General features: G+C 44.6%; 1 protein-coding gene across 3 annotated transcripts in view; it reads left to right on the top strand.

Annotated features, from left to right (window-relative positions):
* The window catches only part of camk1b (calcium/calmodulin-dependent protein kinase Ib), a 33199-nt gene extending 18634 nt beyond the window's left edge, over window positions 1–14565 (top strand). For 2 of the 3 annotated variants that reach the window (XM_076050143.1, XM_076050141.1), the window contains exons 3-12: window positions 3679–3810; window positions 7724–7798; window positions 8666–8804; window positions 8878–9004; window positions 9139–9214; window positions 9431–9543; window positions 10330–10408; window positions 10501–10588; window positions 11116–11233; window positions 11334–14565. In XM_076050143.1, coding sequence (XP_075906258.1) covers window positions 3679–3810; window positions 7724–7798; window positions 8666–8804; window positions 8878–9004; window positions 9139–9214; window positions 9431–9543; window positions 10330–10408; window positions 10501–10588; window positions 11116–11233; window positions 11334–11428 — 1042 coding nt within the window. In that variant the 3' untranslated portion in view covers window positions 11429–14565. Of the gene's footprint in view, window positions 1–3678; window positions 3811–7723; window positions 7799–8665; window positions 8805–8877; window positions 9005–9138; window positions 9215–9430; window positions 9544–10329; window positions 10409–10500; window positions 10589–11115; window positions 11234–11311 lie in introns of all 3 variants that reach the window. The other variant, XM_076050144.1, reaches the window with a different exon arrangement.
* Window positions 14566–15110: the final 545 nt, after the last annotated feature.

Raw genomic sequence — 15110 nt, forward strand, 5'->3', positions numbered from 1 at the left:
TTGAGTGACATGTGAGTTTGCTTGGCATTTCCCCCATTTTTGGCTTGGATCGAGCAGCGGAGGTCGTTCAGCACTGAAGGGAAGAAAAAAAAACGGAACACCGCCGGAGGAGAAGTGGAGTTGTCAAAGAGGCAGAACCACCCCAGTCATGATCAGCCTCAAACATTCGCTGCAGTCACTTTAGTGATATGTGCACTTACTGTGGGCAACATGGCGGGCCAGCTGCCACTTGGCCAGATGACATTTCATTTTTCTGTCATGGCAGCCTTCCGCGTTCTCTCTCTCTCTCGCCTCAGCCAGTTCTTCAGCCTCCTCCCACTCTTCAAAGACGTGTCAGAGAGGTGAGCTGCTGACTCGGTCTGTAGGTGTAGCTCTGAGCGTGGTTGGTTGGCCTGCCCAGGATGTACCCCGCCTCCTTCCCGGATGTCATCTGGGACAGGCTCCAGCCTCCCATGATCCTTAGCAAGATGCACCAAATGTGCATGTCAGTACAGCCAAGTAGAAGAAATTACTTCAATCGGTTCTTCTTCAGCTTGTTTTTTCTTACTATTACTGAACAACTTTGAGCATATTAAAAAACAAACCCTGTATGATTCATCATAATCTTGTTCGTGTTTCAGTGGTGCAGGAGTTTCTTTAGTTGTCTTTGGTTTTGTTGTGTCAGCGTTTTGTGTTTCTGTTAAAAATCAAATCAAATCACAAGTTTTGCTGCTATTCCACAAAACACTGTCATAATGACTTTTCAGGTGTGTGCTAAAACACAGCTCACACAATCAGCCCTTCGTGATGTCTCTCCCACGTTAGTGAGGATTCGCCCAGCCAGGTGATATTCACCAACTTGTGGAGGTTCCAACAAACAAACTAATCACTTTTGGTGGGCAACTAATTTCACTGTATTTAAATTTCTCTGGATGCTTCCAACAGGGGGCTAAATGATGCTGTTTCCTTGAGATCTGGTGTTGGGGACGGGATCAGTTATGTAAGGCTGCTTCGCTGGAGCCCAGGATGAAAGCGGCGAGGCTCACACACTCTCTTGTCACGCAGTCCTCATGTGTTTGTTCAGCTGATAAAGTATCTGCAAACACACTGACAGTTGTGGTTCCTCTCTGGTCACACATGCAGCTAAATATGACCCCACAGATACCGGGTTGCACAAACTGACAGGTGAAACTGACACCGATTAAACAAGCACGCACCGATGCACAGCCATGCAAAATATCACATGTACCGGTACACACCGCTGGGTGTTTGTTTTAAGTTTCAGCATTTTGTGTTTTGCAAACGTGAACCAGGAAGATTGCTTTTGTGGCTTATAATAATCCTTCGGGGCTCAGACCCATTCGTTTTAAACATGATTCATAATATTAAGCAAGACCCGACTTTAACTAAACCTAAAATTAATATTTTTTTTCTGTATAAACATAACATACATATTGTCCATATAACTCAAGTTATAAGAGAACAGATGTGCACACTTTATCACGTCTACGTTCAGTATAAGGAACAAGTTCAGCTTTGTGGTTACACAACAGTCTTGGATCTTTTGCACCAGAACTTCCGCCCCTGTGACATTTAGGTTTTGTCGGGTCATGTTTGTAGGGCAGACAAATGTTCTGCATCCAAGAAAATCGCTGTTTTGCCTTTGTATATAGACACCAGAGGGTTCTTCCATCTGTGAGAATGTTCCTCCTTTTCAGTAGCATTACCATTAAACCATCAACTGAATTAACTGTTAATGTCATTTTAAGAGGAAATTCCAGTGTGTTTAAACTATATATATATATATATATATATACAGTTTATAATTCTGCTTTTGAAATTAGGCTCTTATGCTTCCTTTGGCAGTAAACTAGTTCTAAATTTGTATTAGGGTGATGCTCGGTGCACCCTATGACTGTGGGCCGGGCCTCCGCACAGCTATCCCGCAGCTTTGTTTGCAGTGAAAATAAAACTCTGGAGCTCATCCAGAAATGTCAGAGGCTATTAGAAATATCTGCTCCTAACGTTAACTGGGTCATGGGAAAATATTTATTTGGTTAGTTCTGTTGTTCTGTTGCTTTGCCGGTTTTCCATTATTGAGTTTAGCTACAGACTCAGATGAAATAGAGACAGACGGCATCAAAGCTGATGCAGTTGCTTCTTATTCGTTCGTTGTGAATTAATTCCCAAAAGTTGCAGGGCTTCCTGTACCCTTATAGCAGCATATTGTCAGATTAAATGCTCAGAGACGAAAATCTGAACATTTCCCAAATTCATGGCGCTTGCACAGCATTTGTATGTAATGCACAGAAAAGCATTGTTTTATGTGGGTTGCACGGAAACAACAATTAGATTATTTTTCAGAAATAGCTTTTACCAGCGTGATTCATTTTAACGTAAATTGTAATTTTGTAAGATGGGTGTGTCATATTTTAAACAGTGGCTGTCAGTGATTGAGCTACATGTCAAGGTTTACCTTCAACGCGCCGGGGTGTCAGTGTTTAATGTGTGATTTTCAGGCCCAAACAAATCAAGTAGAAAACACAAGTTTCCAGACAGACCGACACCTATTACATGCAGCCCACAGAAAGGCACTGTACACTGGGCGTCCAGCTGACTGAGGGTGAAAACACTGTCGATAAATCGCTCTCTAATTTTAACACCGCTGCTCCGCACACCTCGGCGCACCAATCCCCCTAATTATTTCCCTCTCTGAAGCCTCAGCGGCAACCAAAGGCTTCAGGAGGAGAGTGAAGTTAAAAATAAACACCGTCTGACATCAGCAGGCTACTGCCTCTGCCGACGCTGAAGTTTTCACATCAGACGCAGTGCCTCTCGGTGCCAGCGAGTCAAATCTTTTGATAACGCAGCCTCCCGTACCAGCGCCGAGTGCGTGAGAATGCGGTGACATCATGGCTCACTTAACTAGTGCACGTTACATTTTCGGTCAGATAGCAGAGTGTGAGCAGGAGGGCATGAGTTGTGTTTGCTGATGCTTTTATCAAGGCTTCTCCGTCTAAGAGCAGGTGCAGTTGTTGTGGCACCCTGTGATCAGTGAAGCTGTGTGTTGTCACCAAGCCCCCAGAGTCAAGATGGCGGCCCATTCATTTCAATGAAGCTGCTCACCCAGCGCCAAAAAAGTTCTTGACTTCCGCAATAATGGGCCCATAGAGCATAGGCAGTAGTGTCACTTCCCATCATGCCTCTGTAACTCACTTGATCTATTTGGCCAATCAGAACAATTCTGGAGAACATCACAGACACGTCAGGACTCAGCCAATCAGAAACAGCTGAGACACTATAGCATGTACGATGTTGTGGCGTCATGCTAGGGAATAAACTCTTTTCTGGTGATTTTCTGGCCTTTATCATTTTTTTTAAACGACTGAAAGACCGTAACTGAAAAATCTACAATAGAAAGATGTGCCATGAATCAGGTCACAGTTGCCCTGACAGCCGTTTTACGGTTTATGGGAAAAATGCTTTTTGGGCCCATGGGATTTTTTTGCTGCAGTACCTCAAGTGGCCACTGGAAAAAATCAGCTCACCTCCATATTGCCAGTCCGGTATCTTGTTCTTGTTTGTTTGCTCTTTTTCTGGTCTACCCCAATGGATTGTCAATGTTTCACCAACTACTGGCCTGGAATGCATGCTGTGACGTTTTTAACACTTTTTTTTCCCGGGGGCTATTTTTTCCAGGGGGGCTTTCTCTGAGGTGTACCTGGCCGAGGAGAAGAGGACCCAGAGGTTGGTGGCCATCAAGTGCATCCCCAAGAAGGCGCTGGAGGGCAAGGAGAACAGCATCGAGAATGAGATCGCAGTGCTGCACAAGTAAGTGAATGTGGAGACGACCGCTCTCGACCCTCCTCTTGTAAACATGACGTCATGGCAGCGGGATGTTAAAAGTGCTTACTGTATAATATGCGCCCATAAAACCTTTACGCGTTTCTGCTTCGACTGCTTGCAGCTGAAATCCAAGCAGGGCTTGGGGAATGTAAATTTTTCATCACTGTATCTCCGTTACTGAATCATGCGAGTGGTATCATATTACTTGACATCATATGCACATGATATCCACTCATGTATGATATATGTTGCTGTAATATTAAACGATACAGATATCATCACGTCGAGCCTTCCGTCCACATGAGCGAGAAAAGACAAAAAGAAAAGACTTTTAAAGAAAATAGTCACGATGGTATTTGGATAAAATCTTTAGAATAGTTTGATTTTGGTGCATTCGGACAACGGGGAAGTGAGCGGTGGTGAAAGGTCAATGCTTGATTAACATTGATTTTGACAACAAAATCCACATCACATTCACAAACAGCGTGATTTTCTGTCTTAGTCCATGTATCTGCGGAGAATCTAGTGCAGATGGAAGACCTGCAGAAAGACAGCACGGTCAACAGTGAAGTCATCCTTCACAATCAGACCTCAGAGGGAGAATGAATTCTGTGGTCTGCAGCAGGACAAGTTACACCAACACACCGAACCCTCGTTCCCACCGTGGGTATCGCCTCTCAAACAATGTCCTCTGCCCGCAAAAAAAGACGCGACAAAGGCGGGCGGTCGACAATCAGAGCCCAGACATATTTCTCTTAAGATGTGGGGAATTAGAGGCCGCAGTGAAAAAGGCTGATCTACATTGAGTCCTAAGTTATTTTTAGAGCTCTTGTTGCCTGGGTTACAGAAGACACAACTCAAGCCAATATACAGCTATGATCCCTCCTGAGGTGAGGACGGTGGGAAGAGAGAGCGGAGCGGCTGGAACGCGCTCGGCAGAGACCAACTTGTTCCGCCGAAGCGGAGGGTTTTTGGAGTCGAGCCGGGCCGTCTGGCCGTTCACAGAAACGTTATCGAGGTTGAAACGCACAATTACTTCATTTTCTTCTCTCTCTCTCTCCCTCTATCTTTTTTTTTTTTTTCAATGAACAATGGCTCCAGCGGCTCATAAAGTGAATAGCATGAGTCACAGAGCGAACCCACGGAGAATAATCGTCCATCTCTGCTGCTTCTCCCACTTCGACAGCGTGCAGTCGGCCTCGCCGCTCTCATCCGTCCCACTTCTCGCAAGCGTGTCGGGGATCAAAGATCCTCCGTGGTAGGGAGGAAGACTATTAAAAGCGGAGCACCATGTCAGCGTCTGTTGATTTCCTTTTGTTTACGTATCTCCCTCACTCTCTCCTTCTCTCTCTCTTACTCTCCCTCTCTTTTTTTTTAATCACATGATACCATCACGCTGTCGGCAAGCTGGCTGTTGCTGCCTGTAGACCAAATATTTAGTCAAACGCAGGTGCAGTGACTCACCTCGGCCGCTCTAATCGCGGCCTGGATGATGAGAGTAGTTAGCGCGATGCTTTCGGCAGATGTTGTGGCAGGAAGTGTGTAAATAACCTGTAGACAATGTCGCCATAGCGCACGGACGTGGTTAGGCATTCTGTGACGCGGGTCTGTTGCAGAGAGAATGAGGAAACTCACACCTCAGGCCACAGAGAGGAAAGGGACCTGAAAGTTTTTCTCTTTGGCGGCTCTGCTCAGCGTGCGGAGCAAATTTATATCTGGCGTCTCAGACGGAAGATAAGAGGAGGAAACGACGAGCGGGATGAAGTCATGTTGCGGCCCTCCTCCCAGCAGCTGTTAAAACACTGTGATCTACTGAGGCGTTTTTCCTCAATGTTACTTTAATGCAGGGGTCTCAAACTCATATTTCCTTTAGGCCGCTGCAGGTATTGACTTCTTATGAGAGGGCGGCTCCAGCGATGACATTTTACTCTTTTCAAGCAACATGTTCGAAATTCTTAACAGGAAAAAACTCATTGATCTTTGCTTGACATCCTCGACCTTTGACGTTACCTTTGGAAAAACGACATTTTGTAAAACAGAACTAATTTTTGTCAGTCGTATACAAAGAGTGGAATTTAAATTAGTCAGTTAAATAATATCATGGGCCAGGTGACATTACATTTTTGGCATCAGGTGCTGGCCGGATGGCAGGGATGCAAGTTGCAGTGCACTAAACAGTTGCCGAAAGCTTCTGCAGTGTACGCACAGCCTTCTTGAGCCACTCGCTTGTTTTTGTCACAAACCAAAGACAACCCAGAAATCCTAATATCCCTCCAGATGGATTGTCAACATTTCAGACTTGAAATCTCAACAGTGCAGCTGCTCCACGCCTGTCGGGCTGCTCTTGGCTGTCGGCGCTGTCAAGGCATCTCTCCTCCCTGCTGACCTCCTCCTCCTCCTCCTCCACCCCGTCGGAGCCAAAGGTCGTGGCAGAGGTCAGCTCATGATTCAGCGACCTCTCGACAGATATTTCAGCTCCTCGGCTCTCCAGTGACCTCGGCGTCCTCGCGTCGTCACCCACTCCAGCAGCGTTGGAGTGGAGTGAAGCGCCGTTGCCGCCTGTGCCTCATTCTACTTGACGGCGGCGTGAAGGCGCACGCCACCACGGCTCACTCGTCGGCCTTATCGTTCATCCTCCGCTTCGCCGGCTCCTTCTCCCCTTCCTCGCGGAGATTATCGCATGAATGAAGCGTTCATATAATCTGGAATCTGGCATGAGGGCCACATTAGACACACACACCACCACACTGTTCCTCCCTGTAATGCTAAGACAATGATTTGTGTTTTCTCTTTAGCAATAACCTCCAAATGAACCGTCATACCTGAGGTGCAAATGCAAATCAGGGCTACAGGAATAAAAGACTAATTTTTTACCGCATACACTGGAGGGAGTTTCAGTTTTCCCCAAATGAGGAAGAGCGGCAGTCTTTGCGTTTTATTATTTGCATTGCAAAGGGGAAAAAGGTTCCAGCTTCACAGTTCAGCGTAACTCCACTGGTGTTGATCAGATGTGGCAACAATTCCAGTGAAGAGGAACAATACAACTGGAAGATACGAAGAGAAATTTAAATTAGTCCATCAGTGGATTTTCAGTTCAGTTCAACTTTATTATCATTACAGTGTACAAGTACAAGGTAACAAAATGCTGTTTAGCATCTACCGTAACCGGAAGTGCAATACAATAATTTACAGTTGATATATACACAGATTTGGTGCTACGAACATTCTATACAGTTAGATATGATATATGGGTTCTATGGATGGATATAGACACAATGTACAGAATATGTCAACAAATTACAGATTAAAGTGCGTGAACATATACAAGTGGACACATTAATCAGCTTTTGAAAAGCAGCGAAGCCTCACTTTGGTTTTGTCTTGCTGTTGTGTGATTGTCAACTTTTTTACACCTATTTTATAAAAAAAAAACATTTTTTTGTGTCACAGTTGGCACGGTCATTATAATTAAAGCACAAAACCCTTTTTTTGCGCACCTTGATGTAAGTGCTGTGTAGAATGTGTACAACACAGTTGCCGTGAGTGAGTCATCTTGTTAGGCCCGTCGCTGCACACATGGGGCTCGAGGGGGCCGCACAGTTCAGCCAATTAGGGAGCTGCTTGCTGCTGTATGTGCGGGCGCAGCCCCCTCTATACCGCCCGCGACGTGCACGAGGCTGAAGGTCGAGGAAGCGTCATGTTAATTTCCCAGCAACGTCTTTGTGGCCCTTGTGTGTGTGTGTGTGTGTGTGTGTGTGTGTGTGTGTGTGTGTGTGTGTGTGTGTGTGTGTGTGTGGGAATGGAATACAGTTCCTTCTTCCGTGTTAAACTGCAAAAAAAAAAAAAAAAGACTCTAGGTTGATCTCTGTCGTGTTGTGTGTTTTGCCTTCCCTCCCAGGATTAAACACGCCAACATTGTTTCCCTGGAGGAGATCTTCGAGAGTAAATCACACCTCTACCTTGTCATGCAACTGTGAGTATTTTCCCGCCTCTCCTGCCCTCCCCAACCTTTGCCCGCACACACACACACACACACACACACACACACACACACGCACACACACGCACACACACACACGCACACACACACACACACACACACACACACACACACACACACACAGGCAAAGCAGAAAGGCACGCGTGCAAACGCTGCCCTTGCTCGCGGGCGGCGGTGGGGTGTTGGCCCTCACACCTGCAGCCTGTCAGCCTCCTCTCCGCCCACCTCGGCTCCAGCCAAATGTCAGACAGAAAGGACAGATCAGGAACAGGAGCACTATTAACCAGGAGGCTGCGGAAAACATAAATCATTAACGCATTCATCACAGTCGACGGCAAATCAAAGAGCGGCTGCAGAGAGAGGGAGGGTTGGGTGAATCTGGGGGCGGATCGCAGGAAGGCGTTCATTATTATCATTATTATTATTATTATTGGATGTCGCCATTGAAGTGATGTTAAAATCAGATTTTCCTCTCTGCCCCAACAAGTTTGTGTTTATTTTGGGTTGACACCAAAAGAAAAAAAAAAAAGGATGCAATCATGACAGTGACTTCCGAAGAACATGAAAGGTGTGTGCGTGCGTGCGTGCGTGCCTGCGTGCGTGTTGAGGGGGAGGTTGGTTGCTCCCGCTGCGATGGGGAGACGTCTCCATCTAGTGGTTAACATCTGGAACATGTTACATCAGATAGCTACCGTGCTTTAAATATATCCTCACGCAATCATGATTTCTACAAAAAATATGTTACTTTTTTAAAAATTATTATTCATGATTACTGATGGAGCATTATGGGAAATGTCGGAGCTGCTGCCTTAAACCGTGTCAATCTATGTCATCGGCCAGAGTGTCTGGTGGGGAACTCTTCGACCGCATCATTGAGAAAGGCTTCTACACAGAGAAAGACGCCAGCAAGCTCATCTGCCAGATCCTGGACGCCGTCAAGTACCTCCACGACATGGGCATCGTTCACCGGGACCTCAAGGTCGGTTTCCGGATAGACGCAGTTCAACCCTGTGTGTGGGTTTCTTCACATTTTCCGCTCCTCCTGCTTGCAGCCGGAGAACCTTCTCTATGACAGCATGGAGGACGACTCGAAAATCATGATCAGCGACTTTGGCCTGTCCAAGATCGAGGGCGCAGACAGCGTGATGTCCACCGCCTGCGGAACACCAGGATACGTTGGTAAAATAAGTTATAAGTTATATCTTCTACTAAGCATCATCAGCGCATTGTTGGTTGAACTCAAACTAGCAGACAGGGAAATGTGTTGGGTTTTTTTCTGCCGTTGAAAACTTCTCTCTGTTTGGCTCTTCCAGCCCCTGAAGTGTTGGCTCAGAAACCCTACAGCAAAGCCGTGGACTGCTGGTCCATCGGCGTCATCGCCTACATCCTGTAGGTACACCTGACCCTCATCAACGTGATTTTACCTTTTACTCTCTCCCCTTTTCAGAAAGTGTGTGCTAAAACTTGCATCTCTTTTAGCAATGTCTTAGCGATGCACGTGCTGGTTTGTGGAGATCAAGGGTTTTTTTTTTGTAATCGTTTAAAATGTTGCTTTGCTGGATAATAAAGATCTGACCTGGACTCATGATGTTCCTTGTTTGTCAGGTTGTGTGGTTACCCTCCGTTCTACGACGAGAGTGACACCAAACTGTTCGAGCAGATCCTCAAGGCCGAGTACGAGTTTGATTCTCCTTACTGGGACGACATCTCAGATTCTGGTGAGCAAACCCGCCGAGCAATTCATGTTGTGTCGTGTTAGTATTTTATGCAATCGCTCAGCACTTGAGACAGAGTCTGCAAAAGCCCACGTTGTCCCTCGCGGGCTTACTGAACCTCTCGGTCATGAAAACATTTCTCAAGTTGACCGAGACCTCGTTCACAATGAGGGCAAGATGACTTTCTTGCCAATGAAACCTCCAGTTTGAATCCCTCTGCCTGTATGCACAGCTTCAAGGAACCACACTGGCGGGAATCAGGGCTGTGCTCTGTTATACTCGAGCAAACATGTTGCCCTTAAAAGTGAAATGAAATGAAATCTGTCCGGAGAACAGAAATAAACCAGTCTCCTGCAGATTGGCACCGTTGTCCTCTTGCTCTCCAACCACCTGATGCTCCTCATCTCGGCTTGGCAGCAGAAATACCAACTCTTTTGAAGCCTATTTTTCATGACTCAACTTTTCCAGTATAATCCGTCTGATCCCTTCACTTTTTCCTACTATATGGAAAATGCATCCCCAGTCCATACTGTTTTGTTTTTTTCCCAGTCCCTTCTCCTAAAATTGATTCCTGTCCCACACCTGGTCCTGATGAGAGGCTCCCTAAAAGCAGCAGTGGCCTCCAACTTTCTGTCTTATGTCATTAACTTGGGTCTTGAATGTGACTTGTTTACAGCAGTTGCCTCCTAGGCTACAACCAGATTCATGCAATGATTGTGATTGACCGGCTTCAACCTCTGCCATGTATGATTCCTACACTCCCTCCTACGCCCCCTCCTGTGTTTGCAGCTAAAGATTTCATCGTCCACCTCATGGAGAAAGACCCCAGCACGCGTTACACCTGCGATCAGGCTCTGCAGCATCCCTGGTACTTGTCCCACCCACCTCCTCCATCACAGCAGCAAACACACTTGAGGGTCTCACCACCAGCTCATGTCAACTCACTCTTGTCCCCTACAGGATTGCGGGCGACACCGCGCTGGATAAGAACATCCACGAGTCTGTCAGCGCGCAGATCAAGAAGAATTTCGCAAAGAGCAAGTGGAAGGTACGTCTGGTTTTTGCTGTTTTTTTCACCTCGGACGCTCTTTGATGTTCTAATGCGCGTGATTCATGCCATATGGTTGATTCCCCCTATTATGAAAGCAGGGGGATGAAGTTCTGGCCTTGGTCTGACTCTCTTGAGTCATTCCAGGGCAGGCTTTTTCAATTTGAAGTTTTGGAAATTTATTTTTTCTGTTATTGTTGTTGTTTGGATTTTCGGGAAGAAGATTAAAGGTTCATCGCTGACGCACATCTGCAAGTCACGGTTTCTGACCCCCTCGAAGTTTGTTTGTTTTTTTAAGTTAATTAAAGGGGTTGGAAATAATCACAAAATTGTGCCTTTTTTAAATTGTTTGAGTTTGAATTTTTTTCTCTCTAAACATTTCTACCTTATAAACAAACAGTGTAATATCACTGGACCCCTATGGGACTCCATGATGAAAAACAAAAATTTAAGCCACAGCACAGAAAAATAATAGGCGTGTTGTATTTGTTTGTGTGTGTGCGTGCGTGTGTGTTTTCCCTCTGCAGCAAGCCTTTAACGCCACGGCGGTGGTCCGTCACATGAGGCGTCTCCAGCTTGGCACAAGTCACGAGGGACCAAACCCCAACCTGCCCGCGCACCTGCTCATGCCAGAGGAGGACGCAGGTACCTGCTCGGCTTCCCAATAGTTTTCTTTTCTTCTCTTTTCCTCATCAAACACAACTCTCAAGCGCTCATGTGCAGCCTCCCTCGGTTCCTCCGACAGGCTGCTGTGAGAGCGGCTGCTCCCAGAACATCGACGGCGGCGCTGACCCCATGTCCAACTGCTCCTACCGCTGCCACCAGACCGGCAGGGTGTGATCCCTGCGTCCCGCTCCACTTGGCCCGTCTACTCAGAACCTTGCGACTTTCCAATTTTAAACCCACCCCCTCCCCCCTTCGGTGGAGCCAGAGAGGCACTGCATCCTCCCTCGTCTGGTCACGGAAGACAGCGTCGTTCCAACCTCTCGCCTGCAGGGGGAGCAACCCTGGTCTGACGGAGGCAGAAGCGCAACACGGGGATGAGAAGTGAGAGGAGGGAAGAGGAGGAGCTGCTGCTGCTGCTGCCTCTGATGGTGGTGATGCTGATGATAGTGGTGACGATGACGATGATGATGATGATTAACAGAGCGGATCATTTTTACAGGCTGGGTTGGTGGTTTGGGATGTGTTTAAAATGTGTTTATAAAGGGCAAAAGGGGAAGGAGATGAAGACCAGCCTCTCCACCAACTTGTCAGAGGGAATGGGGATTGGGTTTTTTTTTTAACGGACGCAGGACAGAGATTTGTTGGACACTGTTTTTACCCACGATTCATCCTGTCTCTTTCTGTTTTATTGTTTGGATTTCTATTTGGGCTTTTCTTTCTGTTGTTCTTTTTGTTTAGGCCTATGGTAAATCCAAACTCTGCATGACCATGAGAGTTTTCCCACGCATGTCTTGTTTATCCTGAAGAAAATCATACGCCCCTGTGGCAAAAATGCATATGCACGCTGGCGAGGCGGTACAGTACGTACAGGGTTTTTGCACCATTTCGACAGGCTGCCATGTTTTGAATGAAAACTCATTTTCAGTTCATTTTGCTCGTTCCTAAAGGCGTGTGTTTCGACAATCGGTGACTGGATAGTTTATGCAACGTAAACTCATCTACGTAGCCTTTTCTCGTGGTTATTTTTCATCCTGTGGTTTGACTCTTTTGAGAGAAAAACGACTTCTCCCCTTTTCCTCCCCGACGCAAACCTAGTAACCACTTTTAGCACAGGTATAAGTCTTTTTTCTGAGGTGCCTTTAGTCCACACGGTAAGGGTTTATGTTCAGGTAACTTTTGAAACGTCTCTCTGCAGCACAGGTTCTCGCTATGAATCTGTATTTTCTACGTGTGAGTCCGATTTTGAAGCTTTAAAATGCAGTTTTTATGCTTTCCGTCTCAGAAGTACTGTAATGTCAGAAAGAGGATGCCTCCGGGCGTGCTGCACGTTTTGTTGTTATAGACTGAGTCTGAGCTTAGTTAAAACACCATAAATATTATGACACGTAAACAGGTAAATAGTTGTATTGTTAAAGTTTGAGCAGGACTTGCACTTAGTCATTTTGAGTAATCCTACAAATTAAAAAAGAAAAATTGTCGTATCTCGTAGCATTTTGCCAGCCCTCTCAAAACAATACTGCATTTAATAACCAACAACTGCATATTCATTTTGCAAAAAAAAAAAAAAAAAAAGCTTTTATGAACCTCAAAAACTTTATTTGGATCTGTTTGATTATGTAAATGCAAAAAAATACCAACATTTAAATATGCATCTATCATGATTTTTATTATTTTTGTTTATTTTTTAGTTCTTACAGTGCACCACATGCATGCTCTTAAAGGACCTTCCTTCAAGAATGTGAATGTGTATCAGGTTTTTCCTCACTTGACCTTGACTTTACATCCATCTATGCTTTTTTTATGCTTGAGAGTACATGAAGAGTATGTGGTGAGTGTTTTACATTTTGGGACCTTTTTCTCTGGATTTATATTGGATCCATCACTGTAAATTGTTCACAGTGAATGTTGTGAGGTGCTGAGGAGCGCCGTGCACAGTTTGTTTCCAAGCCTCCTCACTCTGTCTTGGGGATCTGTTATGGAGAACTGAGGGACTGTCCTGCTTCTAACATGAGCTTTATTTACCCTCTGACCTCTCCATTTAAAGTTTAGTTTTCCCCCTCTCTGGTACAGTGAGTTATAATGGTTGTGACTTGTCCTGCATGATAACCTTACATTTTATGACTCAACACTGAACAATAACAGCAAAAAAACAACATATTAGTCTTTGATAAGTTCAAAAGTCCATCCATTCATTTTCTATCGCTGCTTCTCCTGCACTCAGGGCTGCAGGGGTGCTGGAGTCCATCCCAGCTGTCATAGGGTGAAGGTGCCAGTATATCACGTGGCAAGTTTAAAGGGAAATCTGGGGCGTTTAAAGTTGTTTTCCAAAGAATTGTTTGGATTAGATATTTTTTTAAAAAAGCTAATCCAAGCTGTAACAGTTTGCTGAGCTGCTCCTAAGAGTCTTAAACCCGTCAAAAGGTCAGCACTGTAATGTTTTGAACAGTAATCGTAAGCTGTGTCTCCAAACTGTAAAAAGCTAACTTTGTTCTTTTTTTTTCTCTCTGGGTTTTTTTTTTTTTTTTTTCATTATTGTGATTTTCTTTTTTTCTTTTTTCTTTGTAGAGACTTGGTGCAGAAAAAACTACAAGAAAATAGAATATGTTCACTTTTAAGACTTTAAGACAGTGATGGAGATCATATTTATTATATAATTATTATTTGACTTGTCAATGTGCCACTTTTAATCCACTACAATCAAATTTTCCCCCTCAAGATTTACTTTTGGTTTAGCATGCAGAAAAACTTTGACTTGGAATGGAAGAACCTGAAAAAAAAAAACCTTCGGTTAGATTGGAGCATTAAGAGGAAGTGAAAGAAAACCCTAAACTTTGACATTCCAGTGCAGTGAAAGAAGTGATGAAACATAACGTAACGGCTTCTCATTACCTCACCGCTGGTAGGAGAACAGCAGGGCAGAATGATGGGGGCTAGAGCAACACTGAACTCTTCTTTACTCTACCAGCACTCAGCTACAGAGTGTTTTACAGGAATAAATCTTCACAAAAGCCCATGTATTTTACTCTCAAAACACACTGTTTCAATGAAGGTCCTTTAATGGCCTGATACCTGATTTTAGCTAATTGAATGAATTGCTGTAAAAGAGAAAAAAAAAGGAGTATTTGTACCGTATATCTATAAATATTATATATGTTGCCTTCGAAAATACGCTGTTTTTGGGCTATGGTACTTAATGTGTACACAGATGCAATGCATCATGGGTGAAAAAGTGCTCAGTGTCAAAGTGACTTGTGCTTGGAACAGATTTGTAAGTGAAACAAACATTAAATTTCATGTCTATGCATTAGAAATCTGTCTTGAGTCTCACTGTTTGAAGAAAAACGCTACATATTATGTGCTTGTATGCAAATGGTCCATGCCAATCACAGATTCACAATTTCCAAAGAACATCTTACCTTGAACCATTTTTTTATTTTATTTTCACATAATTCTCATCTTAAGTAACTTTAAACAATTAACTTCAGTTATTATTTTAAAGTTGACCATAATGCCGGTAATAATTAGTCAAGAGGATGAGATGTTCATGTTATTGCTATTCACTAGGCTAGTCATTAGCACTCTGTTAGCCTGGTAGGGCTCACTCACTAAAGACAGATACATTAAATAATATACACTACATTTCTAACCAATCCGCTAATGGTGGCGAAGCACATTTGCAGCTGTTCGGTGAGGAAACTCATTAAATTGAAGAGCAGTACGGACATTACACTAGTGTTGTTGTAACGTGCTCCAGTTGTTTTGTTATTGTGCGATGAAAAAGGTTAGCCGGAAGTTAACACGCTGAAAAGACTCCTATCGCCCCCTAGTGAAGGGGAGGTGGACGCGTTCCCATCAA

The sequence above is a fragment of the Nelusetta ayraudi genome, unplaced genomic scaffold, assembly GCF_046127955.1.
Source record: "Nelusetta ayraudi isolate G7.1 ecotype Tasmania unplaced genomic scaffold, CSIRO-AGI_Nayr_v1 ptg000124l, whole genome shotgun sequence".
NCBI lineage: Eukaryota > Metazoa > Chordata > Actinopteri > Tetraodontiformes > Monacanthidae > Nelusetta > Nelusetta ayraudi.